This window comes from Ixodes scapularis, unplaced genomic scaffold (assembly GCF_016920785.2).
Source record: "Ixodes scapularis isolate PalLabHiFi unplaced genomic scaffold, ASM1692078v2 PGA_scaffold7__128_contigs__length_106722199, whole genome shotgun sequence".
In the NCBI taxonomy this organism is placed as follows: domain Eukaryota; kingdom Metazoa; phylum Arthropoda; class Arachnida; order Ixodida; family Ixodidae; genus Ixodes; species Ixodes scapularis.
Window position 1 is genome coordinate 98,389,723 of NW_024609882.1, and position 18,720 is coordinate 98,408,442.

The 18,720-nt window shown below is 44.4% G+C and overlaps 1 protein-coding gene across 1 annotated transcript in view; it reads right to left on the reverse strand.

The window, feature by feature from the left end:
* Positions 1 to 9,644: 9,644 nt before the first annotated feature.
* LOC8050652 overlaps positions 9,645 to 18,720 on the reverse strand; it is a 108,448-nt gene continuing 99,372 nt past the window's right edge. The window contains exons 3-5 of the mRNA XM_042286312.1: positions 14,993 to 15,098; positions 11,151 to 11,203; positions 9,645 to 9,670 (exon numbers count right to left, since the gene is read on the reverse strand). Coding sequence (XP_042142246.1) covers positions 9,645 to 9,670; positions 11,151 to 11,203; positions 14,993 to 15,098 — 185 coding nt within the window. The remainder of the gene's footprint in view (positions 9,671 to 11,150; positions 11,204 to 14,992; positions 15,099 to 18,720) is intronic.

Genomic DNA, 18,720 nt, shown 5'->3' on the forward strand with positions numbered 1-18,720 from the left:
ACACGAACTGCCATAGCTTCTAGAGTGGTAGTCAGCGGGACCTCAGCACATGGAGTAGACGGCTAGACAACTATAGCTACTCCACCAGAAGTGTGAGGTAGAAGAGGTTTGTCCCTGCGAAAAACCTGAAAGTGCCTTAGGATATAAGAGTGACTATTGTTTAAGCGTGTTTCCTGAAAACAAAATGCTATAAGGTGATTCTGGACTAACAGAGAGTACACGTCGTAGTTTCTGAGCAGTACTCGACAGTTCCACTGCAGGAATGGTGCCATCATGCATGAATTAGAAGAAAGACCATGGGTCTAGACCTTAAAATTAATTTTGATGCGGGGTGTATTTTCCTTTTTAGATGTATCCTTCGGTCTACCTGTGTTACTACAGGAGGTCGAAGCTAAGGACTTTGAGCTCGAGTAGGGCCTGTCGTCCTTGGACTTGGGCCCCCTCTGGTCTATCGGCTCGTCTGGGGCCGCCTCGGGCCGACCTCTAAGGGCCTGTGACCCCGACGGCTCATCAGGTTTCCGGGCGCCTTCAGAGGGACGAGAAGGAAGTCCCCGACCTCGAGGCACCTGGGTTTTGGATGGCGCAGGGATTGGAGAACCCTGCGCTTGAACGGACCCCAGAGTGATAGGATCCACATTTCATTTTGGGATTGAAGTGGTTTGTGCCCCTCCGGATGGGGTTGAGGGGGACTGAGGGGAACTGAGGGGGGAGACGCAGGTCGACCGTTGACGTCTGTGTTCCGGTTGACGTCGTCGACCGCCCCGGTCCCCTGCGCGTGGCCTCGGCAGAAGAGCCTTAAAAAATAAAAGAATATCTTTTCCATGCCTCTGGGCAGGAAATATTTTCTTTGGCCTTTAGTGAGAGAATTTTCTTCTCTCTCTTCCACAGGGGGCAGCTGCGAGAATATGCTGAGTGTGTTCCTTGGCAGTTGACGCAAAAATGGGTATTGTTGCCACAGTTGTCGGAAGGGGGGTCAGTGCTTGCACATTTTGCACAGGTGGCTTTTCCTTTGCAGGTTAGTGACCCATGTCCAAAGCACTGGCAGCGGAAGCAACGCCTTGGATTGGGGATGTAGGGGCGAACTTTGCCGTTTAGATACCCGGCTTTAACTGTGGAGGGGACCGTTGTCGAATTGAACGCTAGCACAAAGTGTTTTGTGTCCCGTTCTTCACCGTCGCGACGGATAGTGATACGTCGCACAGTGACCACCTCTTGATCTTGAAGTTCCTCAAGTATCTCGTCGGTAGATATTCCAAGTAGATCATCTTCAGAGATGACACGCTGCGTGCTGTTCAGTGAGCGATGTGGAGTCACTGATACTTTGTAATTTCTTACTTGGTTGAGTGCAAGTGCTTTGCTTTGCTCAGCATTTGTGACCTCCACAAGCAGGTCGCCAAATTAAAGTTCTTGGCTTTAAAAGATTTCCCAGTTACAGTTTGTAGGGTTTGTGCGACCAAGAACGGGGAAACCTTTCCAAGTGGTTGATCTTCGTTCTCCGAGTGCATTACTATAAATTTAGGAAAATTCATGACTGGCAAGGTAAGGCTTGTTGATGTTGTCTCTTCGGTCCGGACCCTTTTCGGGGCCCGATCAAGGAAAGATTTAGTTTTGGTATCCATATGAATGGGAAAAAGATTTCGGCACCTACGGTGTGCCGCCCTCCATTGAGCCCAACTTAGGGAGTAGTCAGCAGCCCATAACAAAACCGGCTTTGCTGGAACCGCTGATCTACTAGCACTTGCCCAGGTGCTATACCCAAGTGTGGTTAGAATAAGGGTATCTGCCACCACATAAGGTTGGCACTTGCCGCCAAAGAAGGCGAAACTGAGGGAGCGGGAAGGGGAGAAAAGAGAAAGAGGGGATAGTAGAAGAAAAGGCGACTAGACTGAATCATCCTGGCCGTGCCTTAAAAGGACTCCCGTCTACGAGAAGCGGGGGCCGAAGTGGTGTATTGCCTCACCCGGGGGGCCCCGAAGGGTCCAAACCTACCCCGAGCTCGGCTCAAGCCCAGGATGCCCTTTTCCCCGGGCACGGGAAAGCCACGGAGAGCCAGACGTGGGCGGGCGAACCCGCATGGCTCGGGGTCCGAGGAGACGCCACTCTCCAAACACTTGCTTTCACAGGTGCCCCCTGCGGGGAAGTTGAGAGTACAGCCAATGTCATAAGCACGAGAGCTCGAGGTCGCTGCTTTGATGGGTTCTTCCGGAGAGCGAGCACAAGCGGCAGAAATGTGTGGCTCAAGGCCAGAACCACGGCCTAGCCTGTGGTTATGGCCTGTTGTAGCTTTGGCTGTAGTCTCAGCTTAAACGGGTTATGACACGAAAATTAAACGGATAGATTTTTTTTTAAATGGAATGCTAATAGGCTACTTAGTTTATACACAAAGATACGCGATTAATAGAGCCCTGGTAATTGCAATAATAAATCTATGAATTTTGATAATTTTCATCTGGCGACCAGGCACCACCGCCCAAGTTGGTCACACCATGGTGTCCACAAACCACGTGATCATGACCACTTTCTCATTCAAAGCGCCCCCATGGTCGTCCAAACTCGCCTCACCGCGGTACAACCAAAACCGCTCACGCAACTCAGAAACCCGAGCGTTATTCTCGCTCTTGCCCCCGGCCCGTTGGCCTTCCACCGTGCATGCGCCTGCGAGATCCCATACAATGGTGATCACGGCGAGTTCGTCCGTAGCTCGCCGTCGCTGGAGCTGGTCGCCAGCGGTTCGCAGTAAAAATGAACAGCTTCCAATATCTCTTGATAGCAATCACTCTCAACGCTGCTGCGACCAATGTCGAGCACTTTGACGAGGCGAGCGATGCCGTAGACGTAATCGTCACGGACCGCATGCTCAAAACGTGGAAGGTAAACGAGGAAACTGAAGCTCGTGACGCCAAGAGAGCAAAAAGAGCAGACTCTGTGAGTACGTACAAGGGGACGCCGCGCGGTTAGCTGATGACGTCGCCGGCCTCCAGCCTCAAATTCGGCCTTTTCGAATGGGGCGGATCCGAAGGACCCACATATAGATCGATGTATCCAAAAAACTATCGTGACATTTTAAAGCGCAGCTCTTAGGCGCCCGTTTTCGGCTTGAGTGGCGTCGGCGTAACCGTGAAGTCACGTGACCCCTCCCCACCCCGATTAATTTCCCAATTAAATGACAATCGCCCTGTTACCATATGTTGTAAGGGTGGAACCAAGAATGACCTAGGCAACTATAGGCCAATTTCTGTACTGCCGCTTTTTTCTAAACTCGCGGAGCGTAATATTTATGAAATAATATACAACATTATGAAAGCTCGAAAAGTAATTAGTAAATAGATATATGCATTTCAAGCAGGTAAATCGGCTGAAACAGCATTATTAGACCTTAAATAACGTATACTCAATAACATTGAAGAACTCTTTGCTGTCAGGATTTTTCTCGACTTCCGTAAAGCATTCGATTCTATTAGGCACCACATTTGGATAAAAAAATAGGCATATATGGCATTCGTGAAGTAGCATGTAATCTTGTAGAAAGTTATCTCTCAGGTAGAAAGCAGTACACGCAGCAACATGAAATTCAATCCTTGATTGGTGTATTAAAATATGGCGCTCCACAGCGGTTCATACTCGGTTCCTTACTTTTCATCCTGGGAAAAATCGTACGGTTAGCTTCCCCTTAACCCGTCATATAATTCCATACGCTGATGACACTAACGTGGTTTTTTTCAGGTAAAGATATTTTTTCTATTGAAGGACGTGTAAGTGTATGGCTCAGTGAGCTACATATTTGACTTAACATAAACAAAATTTACATAAATGAAAACAAAACAAAGTTTATCACTTTTCGTCCGAACAACAAGCCTTGGCATTGTGATATAACGTTGCGCATCAACAGTTGTGAAATTACGCAAACAAACGCATGCAAATTCTTAGGAGTGGCCTTTAAATTTGATTGAAGATCACATTAACAAGGAACGAATAAAAATAGCCACATCTATTGGATTAATGTACCGATTAAAATTCCTTCTACCACTGAGTGTAAAAAAAAACAATATACTTCTCCTTAGTTTACTCCCACCTTGTGCATTGTCATCGCATCAGGGGTACGTGCAATAAGACTCATTAAGATCGACTTCTTTTCTTTCAAAGAAGGGTCCTACAAACAATGTTTATTCGTGAAGCTGTTGCTAACAAATGCGTATATAATAAATTCATCATATTACCATTTGTTGAGCTGTATAGTTTCTGCCAAGCTATTTTAACCTATTACATATTTAGACACGACTTGACCTTTTTTGCAAACAAACACTATCAAGAAACATAGCAAAAACTTTCGCACCGCAAAACCTTGGTGGGGTCCAGGTCCCGAACAAATTATGATACTCAAATTATTGATAATCAAATTATAGCCTGATGAAAAATGCATCCTTCCGTGATTGAATGAACTGAAGCAAGTGGAACAATATACTAATTAAAAAAAAACTTTAAAATTTCTTTTCTTTTCTACTCTTAGCTATACCTAATAAAACCAATCTGAATATTTCAACAGTAACTCGACAATCATCATCCCTTTTTCGGTTTGTGACGTTAAACAAGCTTATAGTACGTGTTTTAATTTCCTCGTTATTGTTTATTAGTTAAAGTGTTGGCTCTCCTTGCACTGTGCTTGTGCTAGGAGAATATACAAATATGTTGTATATACTTTTGTCTATGTTTTGCTGTATGATGTGCAAACTCGAGGTGATGGCCTCGTCAGGAGATACGTTGGGGTCCCTTAGCCGCACCTCAAGGACCTTTGTACTTTGTATTTATGTCCGGATAAACTTTGATTGACTTCGATTGATTGATTTTAACTCAAGTTGGCAAAATATATCACGTCTGAACATTACGAAGGATCTTCCAAAAAACCCAATGCCTGTGCGCTCGTCACCTGTAGATTTCCAGTACAGGGTACAGTTTAAACCCTTAAACATGCGTAGTCCGCGGGCTATATATAGTCTGGTAAAATACGATACTCGATGGAGCGGCCTCGGAGAGGATGCATCGTGGGAAAATTGTCTTTTCGGACACGGAGTTTTCAAAACGTTGTAGCCGAAATTTGGGAAGCATATTGGCCCTATCTCCTGCCAAAATACAGGCCATGGCTCTTGCTGTAGGTGCTTGGAACCCGTTTCCGGCTGGTGTGTTTACTGCGTCCCAAAAAGTGGCCCATTCATTCGGAGTGTCATATTGACGCCGGCCGCTCTCATGGCTGTGTCAGAGTAGCGAGTGCGGATGTGGCAGCCGCCTGTTCCGCTGCAAGTCGCTCTCCAGAATGACTGTCCACGGCAGCTTCGGCAACCAAGAGTTGAGACCCCGCGACGACAGCGACACTCGCGCTCCCTCGTAATTTTTTGCCGGAACTTCCAGCACCAATCGCCAGGATCGCGACATGCGACAACATGACACGCCGGCTTTTGTGGCGCCATTTGTTGCCAGTTCGAAACAACTTTCCCAGCATGTGCGTGATGTGGGACTCTAAACACACCAGAAGGAGACGGGTCCCAGGCAGCGTTTCTCGGCTACCGCATCCACGTACCCGCTTCAGTTTGCTCGAGTTGAAGGCCGGTGTTAGGAGCGTCCTCAATGCCCGCCACCTGCCACCGTAAAGCCTCGAGAGTTTCTCGTCGTTGACTGGAATGCCACTGGACATCTCGACGTATTGCTGCAGATGAAGCGCCATCTTCAGTAAGCACTGAAACCTTAATATCATCGCGAGGCACCTTCACTGATGTTCTTTTTTGCATTTTACCCATTGTAAGTCTATCTCAAGGTGCTATACACATACTGTTATAGGGTTTTTTTCCTACTTATGGTACTGCTTATGTATTTGTGTTTCTCCAGAGTCGTCTAGAGAACCACAAATACCTAAGCTTAGGAAATACTCATTCAGCGGCGGTCACCGCCGTGGTCACAAACCATACAAAAAACAGCCTGCAAGCACTTTGTGAGGCCTTCCTTACATGACGGTCGTTTTGGCCATACATAAACTGCCTGCGGACATGATCGAAGCACACATATGCATAAAGCAAACACATGCATCGAAGATTCTTGGCACGTGTCCGCAGGTAATGCTCTTATCATGTCTGCAGCAAACACCTTGAGTCTTTTGTACAATGGGTGATCAAGGGGATTGCCTGTTTGCAGGTTTCGACTATTGGATTGAAACACTACCAATGCATATCTGCAATCATTGCAGCCGTCAACAAGCGGCACGTTTAAGATTCAATTTGCAGACATTAATACTGCGTGTCGTAAAAAAAATCCGTAACAAAAAAAAAGCCTCAGCAACTTCGGTCAAGAACATGAACTCGTGAATTCTGCCGGGCGTTTTTGATTTTTTTTTTTTTTTAATATTATATTACCTTAAAGTGGTTTAGTTTCGAATACTTCGGGGGGGGGGGGGGGGTAGTGATTATCATTCTCGACTTTTGCAGTGACAGGATTAGGCGGACCATATAACAACAAATAGAAATGCATTATAATTTATCTAGGGTTCCGTTAAAAATTGCAAACGACAACGCAAAATTTGGTGCGCTCGACAGCAGCAGCTGTTACGTTCCTGAAAGAGCTGGCTTAAGGCATTTGCTTCGGGAGCTTTGCGTTTGGAAGAATAGTTGTCGGAGATGTGATTATTTGTAATGCTTTTTGTTATGGGATGCACTTTCATGTCCTGGAGTTTACGAGATGTCTTTGTATGAAATCTGTTTTGGGAACATGCGCTCTCGGCAACAAACTGAGACGTGCTTTTTGGTTGAAAGGCTCGTATGGAATGTTTTGTAGACGCGCCGGGGAACCCACCAGGGACCCGAAGTGGCAGCGGTTTCGGAGATGCGGCCATCTACAAAGGGAGCGATACCGCGTCTTGTCATAGATGACCTGGTTCTTCGAGGGGCGACGGTGGTGGGCGGAGAGCGATTGCGCGGCGGCGACGGGGCGGCGCGTCCTCCGAGGCCACGGGCGTTTTTCATACAGACGCCGTCGGATTTCACCGGGAAAGGCACTAACAGCTGCCGCTGTAAAATGTGGCCTCGGTAAAATTGAGCAAATGTGTGATACAATTTTTGATGGGCACAGTCGCGCTCCATATAATCATGGCAATCTGTAGGCGAGCAGCAATTGGACTCGAAGTTTTTCAGTGTTGCCAAGTTCATTAACCATAGCAAATCGCCTGAGTTCCGGTGCCTCTTTAATTGCTTCGTTTTGTTGTGGGCTCATGCCCAATCATATGCACGCTAAGAATTTGTAGAAAGCTATAGCTACGCATATCGCGTTTCCCTTAGTTTTAGATGTATACCACAACAAAAATTTGTGAGCGTGGGAAACCATCCCTATGCTGAGTGCAAGTTCGTCTTCTTCTTTTGCAGGGATTGCGGTGAAGTCAGAACGCCGAGCGTCGATTGGCTCGATTGGAATTAGGGATAGTGAGTAGACCGGAAGGTAGCTGGCATAGAGGTCTATACACACTGTCCTTCCAATCAAAGCCAATACGAACTCGGCGTTCAGACGTCACCGCAACCCCTGCACAAGAAGCCAATACGTGCACTCTGTATAGGCCTACACACTGTTCAGAAATAAGTCAGCGTTTGGCGGAGTAAAACGGCTGCGCTTGCTCCATGCCGAAAACAGCGCCACCACAGCGGTGTTACGTCAGGGCCATGTGCAGGCGTATAAAAGAGCATGTAGCAGCACAAGAAGGAGGAAGAATCCCTCCTCCAACGCACTCTGCAATAAATAATTGGCGGAAGGGTGGAAAGGAAGAGAGGCTTTTAGAGTGAAGCTTGTCGTGCTGTCCTTAAAGAGGCCCTGCAATGACTTTTTTACTAATTTTTAATTTGCACCGAACCTGAGCGCACTGAACGTAGTAACTTAGTGACACTTTTCTTTTCTCGAAATTCCCTTTATTTTTAAAAGTTATAGGCAAATTAAAATTACAAAAACAAGCAAAAAACAACCTCCCTCATGACGTCCTTGGTAGCTTGAGAGTGCCGTGAACTGGAGGAGATGTAGTGAGCTCATCAAGCGCTCACGGCTGCCGCACTCCGAGTCGACAACGCGAGAGGGCGCCATTGAAGCGTGTTCTGGATAGGCTGTATGCATTTGGCAGCCAGAGCGGCTCTCATTGCATTTGCTGCGGGATTAAATACTAATTCGGCATGACACTTCATTGGCCATAAACGACAGCAAACACGGGGTAAAGATCAGTTCAGAACGGGAGCCACTTCGCGCTGCCATACCGCCAAAGGGCTGAATCGCCAGCCAAGCCCGCGCCGAGAGCCTTGGGAACGCTCGGAACCGGTCGGATCCTCGAGCCGGCATACGACCGCAGCGCCCCCGCGCACATCCGGGACCTTTCCGTGTCGGCACCTCATCCCACTATTCCTTTCTAGTATGCGCCGCTTTTTCCACCGCTTGGTGGCGGGTAGGTCGACGGGTCATTTCTTGTTTCCATACTTTATAAACTGCATTCGTATCTTTTTTTATCTAAAATACTGAACAAAAGCTACTTTATAAATAATTGAAACGGTTCGCGCCACTTATATTTTGTATTTCGACTAAAAAGAAGCTTTTAGCGGCTCTGACCAGTAGTAAGCCCAGGACCAAAGACGTCACATTTTGTGCGCTTTCGGTACCGCGGTTCGCCCTCGTCGGTGGAGGAGGTTTCCGCGTCGTCCGGTTAAAGTAAGACGCACTGATATTTAGTTACTCTCTCCGTGCCCGCTGGCTTGCCCGAACCCCAAGAGACGTGGAAACCGCAAAAAAGGTGGACGCTTAAATATGATTGCAGGGCCCCTGGCCCTGCAATCATATTTTGGCTTGCCCGAACCCCAAGAGACGTGGAAACCGCAAAAAAGGTGGACGCTTAAATATGATTGCAGGGCCCCTGGCCTGCAATCATATTTAAGCCACAGGACGTAATTTAGTCGGAGTCACAACCTCTCCACACTTGAAGCTCCCGCTCTTTCGACGCGCCCGGAGTGGCTGGTGTACGCCACTCCGTGAGGTATAATACCAACTTTGTGACGCCCGATTGAAAACGGACGAAATAGCCGCAAACTGAGATCAGTGTCGCTCAATAAATATTGCTGTAAATGATTTTTCTCCAGGAAAAATTGTTTTTTGACATGCTTGTCTAAATTAGGCTAATTAAACAAAAATAAACTTTTTTTTTCAGTTACCATTTAACCTTCAACAGGCTATATTTTTTCGCACAGTGAAAATTCCGTCTAAAGCACCGAAGTATTGGATGACTTAAATATAAACGATACATCGGCAAATTTTATATTTATCGACCGAAATAATTTTAATTCAATACAATATAGGAGCTGCCGTTATAGGCAGCCCTTATACTGTTTATTTGACGTCCCTTAGCAGTGTGTTCCACTGCAGTGAATTCGGATTTAGCGAGCAATATCACTTCAAGTAGTAATTGCCAGTATAGCTTCACAGTGAGTGTTCTAATCAAAATACGACGTTTTATGTTTGTGCAACCTTCGCGATAGCCAAATAAATGTGCCTATTATAAGATGAATTTCGCACCTGTCTTGCCGAGAAGTTCTCGAAGTTTCTAATAAATATTTGCCTGAGCAATTCGGGGTCTCGTATGATCATCACGGGTCTGAAGCCATCAAAGTATCTAAAAAAACAAAGAAACCACACACACACAATAATGATATGATTGCAGAAATTCAATGGGCTATTAGAATACTTTTCTGTGTATCATAGTAGTGGATTATTGTTATTTCCTTTAACTTTCCCCAACAAAAATAATTGCTACATTATTACAATGATTGTTAGTGGGGGAATGTTGTACCGAAGATGACATAAACCGCCTTTGTCAAAATTATTTTTCGGCATTTGTCTGTTACCAGGCATTTGAGTTATCCGATAGGATGTCCACAGTGTGCCTCGGCGCTCTAAAACAAACCGGAAACATCAACGCCTGTACATAAAGCAAGCCCAAACGTTTACTGAATGTATATTGATGTGGTCCATTCTTGTGAATGAAATGTTAAGGCACAGCTCTCTTCCTGTGAAAAATTACAACACAAACCTCGTCAACGTCAAAAGCGGACGACAGAGATAGCGATACTTGTGACGCTTGGAGTTATCTCCCAAAAGGCGAAAGGACGACACGTCGTCTGCGGTTTGCACGGTTCGGGAAGTGGTCGGACGCCTTACAAGTATCAATAACTCGGTCATCTGCTGGCCCGTGTGTCATTGACCCAGGTAATTTTTTTTTTGTATTTTTATTCAAGAGAAGGAAGCTAAGCTTTGAAATTTCATCAACGGGAATCCACCATATTAATGTCCATGGGGAGAAAGTTTGGGCTTCCGAATGCCCAAGCACTGATTTTTCCGGCTCCTTTTATATCACAAAGATTCATTGCGGACATCCCATACAATAAAACCGGCACTTTCGTTAACCACTGCTTCCCAATGTGCCGACAGACGTCTGAATATAACATCTGATTATCTGAATGATTTCCGGTTGGAACAAAGTAAAACAAAGAGCAGAAGAATATGGCTTTCCAAGCTCTTTTTTTTTTTTTTTGGAGGGGAAGACATTGAAAACTTCAGGTGAGAAAGGTCATGGTAGATTTTCTGCTACACCTGACCGCGAGTGGTCAGGGTGCACACTGTTCAAGTCGCGAAAAAAGAACACTTTTGTTTCCGTTTTCAATGATGGGTCACCTAATCCAGTTAACGTTTTGTATAACTTTGTCTTAAAGAAACTTATTCTTCGTTCTTTTTTTTTTTTTTTTTTTTGAGCAAAGACCGGGCATTTGCTTCACAGTGTATACAAAGAGAAGTTTCGGCAAGCAAAATAAAATATGTTAATCTACAGTTACCCTGAGACGTAGGAACAATAAAAAAGTGTGGACAGAACAACGAAGTTTTATTATTTAATTGTTTCTACGTCTCAGGTTCATTATAGATGTCATTTATTAGCTCGTCTGCGTTTTTTACTTTTCGTCACATGTTTATCTAATTTAATGGACGGTCTGAACCGTTGTACTTATACATATTAAAGAACATTCAGGTTAGTTATTTTTATATGGCGTAGACTTTTTCTAGAGCTGAAGGTCACAAGAGAGACTGGCAACCCCAATTACCCAGTGATATCGCCATATTTGGAGGCCCATTTTTCTGTTGCTTCCAAACTGCCCTGGAAAAGAGACACAATTTTTCAGGGATACGGAATCAGAAGAGGCATCACAATAACATGTCATTTGAGCAGCACTGACTTCAAATAGACACCGCAACGAAATTAACTTTTGAAAATAAATGTGTAATGGCAAAGCAAAGAGTGTGTAATGGCAAAGCAAATCACGGTATAGTTTTCGACCTCCAGTCATGACGGCCTCATCAGCCACGGCATGACGTTGTTAAGGGCGATATTCTAGTGCACTACCTCGGTGCACAATTACCTGCACATTTTTAATGGAATCTTCAAACAACCTTGAAATCTAGTCTGGAATAAATAAGTTCAAAGACTCTTTGTAGTCGCCAAGATTTATCAGGAGCAGCGTCCGTAGCGCCTTCTGCCCGAAGTCGATCCGTCGAACACCTCCACTTCTGTGATGACCGAACCAAAAATCATCAGTCATGGGTGAACTCAGAGTAGAGTCACAGTGATATCTGCAAAAGCTTATTGAACCCTAATGCATCCTTATGTATCATGGAGCAAACCTGTCATGAACACATGATGGCCTTGTATAGATGCGCCCTGCTTCATCTGCCGCGGGCGGCGCTCTACGTGGAAGAACCATCGTAGATATCTGCTCGTACATTGCCACACTACTATATCTTACGCACGCAGAAGCCACCTAACAGACGCGGCATAAAACTGAAGTGGCATGATGTAACGTCACCGCAACTGGGGCCATCTAGCGAGGGCTGCGCGAAGCACATATGTGAAGTCGTCCCTCGCAGATGCGCCTTAAATCGTTTCCTAAAAAAAACGCGTTTTTGTTTAATTTTTTTCTTCCGCTTCTATGCATTTGGACACGTCGACCACGGTCGTTTATACACGAACTCAACTTTGTGACGCCACAGCGCGGTCGTGGCGCGTCGGTCGCACTTCCGGTCTCGGGCTGCGGGCAGAAGTCCCCATGCCAGACGTGTATTCTTGCCTTGTTTTGAAAGGAACCAGACAAAAAACCTGCCTTCTCGTCGTAATGCCGCGACTGGGGCCGTACCAAAACTGCCGAGAAAGTTTTGAAGGTCATTTTTCACGTGCTCGGTTCGTCCGAGAATCTGGATATGCGCCGTGAAAAGAGAAAGCAGACGCCGTCGGACAACTATTGCTCTGGCGGGAAGCATTTTAAGTTGAATTGACGGATAATTGTCGTGATCAGATGTTTTTTTGTTTTTTTTTTGTTCCAACATCAACGCCAGAAAACCGTCAAGGACCACGTGCGGACTACGCTCAGTACGTCTTCAAGTTCAAACGGCCGCCTGATCGTTCGAACTGTCGTCTGCTCTTTCGAACGTTTCTGCTTGTTGTCTGCTCTTTTGGACGACGCCGGCCCGTAACCGAATGTTGGCCCAGTACTGGCGGTAAGAAGTGAATGCAGGCCTCAAAAGACATGCGAATCAGGCTTTAGCGTACATACTGCGGCGTCCACGCGGAATGAATCGCCACATGTCACATTATTCACGCGAAGTTTTGCGGTATAACGAGCCTCGATAATTTCGCTGACGCCGCTCAAGTAGTCAGACACATCGCTAGGAAGACGTAGAATCAACAATTCAAACGCGAAAAAGGGCAGGGAGGCTCACACCGAGGCCGACTAGAGCACTATATAGCTCCTACGGAGCAGAGTAGCGCAACCCTTTGATCCGCGTGTTTCGCCGACAACATGGTTGACAGAGCAGCTCGGCGCGAGTCACGTGGTACTCAGGGTTCCAAGAGGCGGCCCGCTCTATGGGAGAATACATGGTGATCGACTCAACACGGCTGATTAAAAAATAAACGCCGAGTTCACACTTTTCAAAACTAGCCTGCCGTGAAGATGGTAAAACACTAAACACTTTATCAAAGTTTTAATAATATCGGATGCGTGTCAAAATTGTGAGAAGGCAATTTCCATGGCAATGGTGTTTGAAGCAGACGATTGTTTTGCGCAGCGGAGATGGACTTTATGGATTGGCCGGAGAGGGTCACGTGAATGGTGTGACGTCGCCGCGTCGTCTGCTGCGTGATGCCGCTCAAGCATTTTTTTAAAACAAATTACGTTATTACATGGCACACAACTTAGCGAAAATTATTGGAAACTGTTCCTTTATTATGTCAAAAATTATTGTCGTTCCGTACATTCCCAAAATATTCAAGAAACGGCGATTTTCTCACGTTCCCCATGCATTTGTGACCGGAGTTGGAACCCTCGGGCGTTCGCCGCTAGTCGCCGAGAGATGGCGTTCTCGATTGCGCTACTCTGCTCCGAAGGAGCTATATAGTGCTCTAAGGCCGACAACATCGCATTTCAATGGTTTGTTCATGGGCGACGACGAGCTTCTTGCCCACACCCCCATCGTGCATGCGCGGTGCCGGTGGCGTCCGCTGAGGGCGCTCCGCTTTGTTTGTAAATACGAGTTGGTGTATGCATGTGTTTCCCCGTGGTGTGTCTGATGGTAACAACAGGCTACGAACATGAGCGATGCCGTCTGGTTGTGGTTTTAGAAGCGATCCAATCGCAGCTTGAAAACCTCCTGACTGCTGAATAAGCAGGGGAGCATCCGAAAGTGTTAGAGAGGGCAACCGGAAGCTGGTTTCCTTCAGCCCGTTATTGAGAACGTGACTCGGAAGACGGTACAAAAGCTAAAAAAGTACTCCAAAATATTTTGTTTTCATTTTTAAAGCAAGGAATGCTTGTAATTGAAAGCCTTAATCTCGAAATTCTATACGTCCGTGCAATTTCCCGCCACATTTAACGGAATAATTAATGCCACGTGACGTCATGAAGTGATGTAACACCACAATAAACAAGACCATGTCACGTGATGTCAACTTTCCCCGCTAAAGTTAATGCGGAAATCGACATCAGGCGACCTAATATCGCGGTGACTTGATGTAAATTGAAATTTCGCAGCTAAAATTAGCGCAAATATTGACGTCACCTGAACTGACCTCACGTGACGTCATGATTTGACCCAGTGACGTAACGTCTTGTTACGTACATTTCTCAAATAAATTTAGCGGGGAAAATTTAAGTGACATAGCCTCGTCAATTGTGCATGACATCTGATTACGTACGTGGTGTCCATTTTTCTAATTAATTTCGTAGTGAACCAGCAAACGATGTTGTCCACTCCCGGAAACGACTCTTTAATTTCTTCTAAACAATATCGGACGGTTATTCCTGAACTACTGCATTCATGCATTAAAGGACATTGGTAATAAAGGTCGGTTGCCGTTGTTAAAGTAAAAGCCAGTGCATGCATGTAAAAATGGATCTCTGTTATTTATTATACAGCTGACAAGGCCTAACTCCTGCAACCGAGAAACCGAAGTTGCCAATATTGTGGCACTAGTTGTCCTTTTTGATATTGAGGCTGAGGTGTACAGTTAACAAAGAAAAAAGACAGCATACACATCGCGGTGTGTATGTTGTGTTTTTTTGTGTGTGCTAATTGTGCGCTGTGAAGTCGGGAACATGTTCAGCCGACTCGCCTAAGATGTACTTTTGACAACAAAAAACCTTTATGTTTTCAGAAATCTGCCCCTGAACACAATAAGCCGCTAAAACAAAATTTTGATATTTTAGTGTTTTTGCAGATCCTTTTGAGTTTTTTTATGTGGAATGAGGTAGCAGTCTTGTTTTCGGGTGTTTTTTTTTTTTTGTTTTGTTATATAAACAATATTTGTAGAGACATCGGCTGCGTGAGTTCGAAAGTTTCTTAATTGCAGCTCACCAAGCAAAGGTGTCAATGAATTTACTGCAAAATGAGGTACCATTTCGAGGATTTCAAGCAGATTTCCATAGATGGGGTGAGGGCTTGGTCCCGGTACACCCAGGTCTTTAAAGAATGTCGCCTTCTTCTTGCACGACTTGTAAACACTGCAGAAAAAGCGATGCAATCTTTGAGGGACTATACTTCAACCAGTGAACTTTACACTAACGGGCTTTGACAGGGTGCACTTTTTTAACCATCGTCATCATTGTTTGCGACGCAACGGGTAGCAGAGACGGCGCAGGTCGTGGTTCTGTGGCAGGGATCTCCAAGCCCCAGCCCTTCGAGGTCTTCCGAGCGGCCCGGGGCAGGCTGTGGTCCTTCCAATGAAACCCGTCCTTCGTAACGCAGTCCGTGGCCCGCTTCCAGCAGGTCCCGCTGCTAGCGGCGCCAAAATGAGCGCACGTAAAAGAACGGCGTCGCAACAGGCACCAACAGCGTAAACCTAGAGAGCCTCCAAGAAGTATTCGGGTATATGAACAGTAAGGCATATGCATTTTGGAGCCAAGATACAGAAACTGAGATACATTTTCTATGGTTTTTTTATATAGAACTGGATATTGCTGAGATACTTCCGCAAAAAAACCAAAAACATTATTTAAGAATACAGGCACAGATTCATAAATACATTTTTTTTGCCCGAACACGGGTAGGTGCGGAGGGTGCAGTTCGTGGTGAATGCAAGTGGCAGGCATTGTATTCCTCAAGTTCATGCCGGTTTATGCATGTCCCCTTACATGGAGCTTTCTTATCTATTTACGGATAATGTCTCGAATGCATATAAAAAATATTGTAGCCCCCAGTGACCCACAGGTACTGGAGGTAAACGACGACTCGCCATGCTTGAAAGAACCCGTCGGCCCAAATTCCTTGAAGGCGTGTCTTTCCTTGAAGGCGTGTCTCCATTTGAGACACACCTACACAGCAAAACAGGATTGTGGGGGAGTTTATCCTGCTATTCTTGCAAGTTAATATTCTTCCTGCCTCCTTTGTTCTGCCTGGTACCTTTTCCTTTATCTTGTTTTGTGGCAATAATTTTTGTTATGATTTCCTTGGTGATTTTCCGACAATTAGGCTTTCCCGCTGCAGTTATAGTTGTGCGGCGAAAGCATATTGCAAATTCAAGGACCCCTTGAAGCAAAAAGTGATGTTCCGTTTGTCATTAAAAATCGACGGGTAATTTTTCACAGTAAATGTCATGAGATCCCCGAGCCTGGCAGTGTACTACAATAAAAGGGGTGTATAAAATAAACTCCTAAGAAACATTTTTAGGGCTCAAGTATCGAAGCGCCGGTAGTCTTCGTGTACTATTTTCTACCGAAATGAAAAAGCTGTATAATGAAAATAGACTATCCAGCGCTTTCCCCCACTACAACGCCTATTGCGGTGAACCTGTAGTGTATATATATATATATATATATATATAACAAAGTGAAAAACTCACGGTGAAAAACAACAAACTGCGGAAGTTTAATCGACAGTTTCGTCGAGAGACTCGGCTTCGTCAGGAGATTATATATATATATATATATATATATATATATACATATATTTGGAGGAAATGAAACTAAGGAACGAACGTATCATCAAGTTGAAGAACGGCAAGTAAAACTCTAGAACCTCTCGCGTATGTAGTAAACACTTCAGTTAAAGTCACGTCGTGTATCTTTTAGTAACTCTGCCTTTTGTCAAAGCTGGTCGTTTAGTAGTTTAAAGTTTTTGGTTTGTTTTTGTTTTAATTTAGTGAACCAGTGAGGAAATATTTCCTCAAAACAACTAGTTGGAAGATGCGGTGACTTGCTTCGGGTGTCGGGGAAATAAAAAGGCTTAGGCAGGAAGTGAACGAACTGGAACGCCGAAGCCCGAAACAAAATCTAGAAATTCACGGAATTCCTAAGACTGACAACGAGGATTTGCTTGCCAAAGTGAACGAGGTTGCAAAAAAACTTGAAGTGCCAGACTTAGATCTCAACGAAGTGGCCGCTATCCATCGCTTATCATCCCGAGCAGATAAAATACCAGGCATCATTGTTCGCTTCGCTCATCAGACAATCAGAGATGGCTCAGTAAACGGCAGATTCTAAGGAAATCAAAAGACGATGCTTACATTCAAGAAAAGTTCACCAAACAAGACCGAGCCCTTCTTTGGGAGACAAAAGAATGGGCCAAAACAACGAATTATCGGTACGTCTGGTACAAAAACGGTCACGTCCTTGTGCGGAAGAAGGATCGCGAGCAAGTGCACGCGATCAGGTCTGTGGATGAATTAGAGAAGCTGGTGTGATGCCTCATGTGACACGCACTCAGTTTTAAGATGTTCGGTTTTTTTTTTTCCTTTTAAATGGATGGCACGGATAGTTTTTTGAATAAACGGAACTTTATGTCCAATGACTATTTTCTTCCTTCGAATGTAAAATCTTTTTTAGGAAACGAGTATAATCGATTCTCTTAAATGCTTTCATCTGAACGCTCGATCAGCGCGAAATAAAACAGACAAGCTTGAATTATTTTTGATCAGTTCGAATTTTCGTTTGATATAATTATGCTTTCAGAGACGTGGTTTACGCATAATACTAACGTTTTAAATTTACCAATGTTCAACAGTTACTTTTAAACCGCACAGAATGTCGTGGCGGGGATGTTGGCCTAATAGTAAAGGCTGACATTTCCTGTGAGATGCTATCTGATTATTGCTGAGTTCACAAAGACTGCGAGGTGCTGTCTTTACTGATGGGAGAGAGCATTATAGCTGTCTGTTATCGCCCGCCAAGCGAAAACTTGTCTTCCTTTTTTGCTTACTTGGAGTCTTTTCTCGAGTTCGCGAATGAAAATAAATACAACGTAATCTTGGGAGGCGATTTTAATGTTAATATGCTACTTGACACATGTAAATCACAATTCGATGCGTTAATCAAATCAAACGGATGTGAAAATATGATAAATACTGCTACGAGAATCACAACGTAATCATCGACATTATTAGATCTATTTATTACAAGCAACGATACATCATATATCAAATCTGGCGTAGTGATAGCTGATATAAGCGATCACTTGGGTATATTTTTGTGAATAAAGAAAAATCAAACTATAAACATCAAATATAATGATCAGTTAGCTATACGGTTTCAGAATATAACGCTTGATAACATGAACGAATTCAGACAAAAACTATCTTGTATGGATTGGGACGATGTCCTTTATGAAACGAAAGCAGATAAAGCACATGACTTGCTCTTGAACAAATTCAAACAACTATATGAAAGCTGCTTTCCGTATAAAAAATTAATTACTCATAGAAAAATTCGTACACTGTGGATTACAAAACAATTGATCACAAAAACTCGTTCTAAAAATGCGTTATATCAAAAATTTGTAAAACCAAAATCACTCGAAGAACTAACAGTGTTCAAACGTTATCGAAACCAATTAAACAAAGAACTCCAAAGTGCCAAGAAAATTTATTTTTGTGACTTTTTTCTTTCTTGTAATAATAGAGTCGACGTTGTGTGGAAAAAACTAAAGTCTGTATTGGGTCGTTCGTGCGCCACAAAACAAGTTTTAAAGATCAGCCACAATGATCAAGAACTGTCAGGACAAGCATTGTCAAATGTGTTTAATGACTATTATGTAAGTCTAGTTAAAGAACGTCCAGAGTCAGATGCTTGCAAATATATAAATGCTCGAAATAATGAATCCATGTTTCTTAGGCCTGTTACGGCTTCAGAG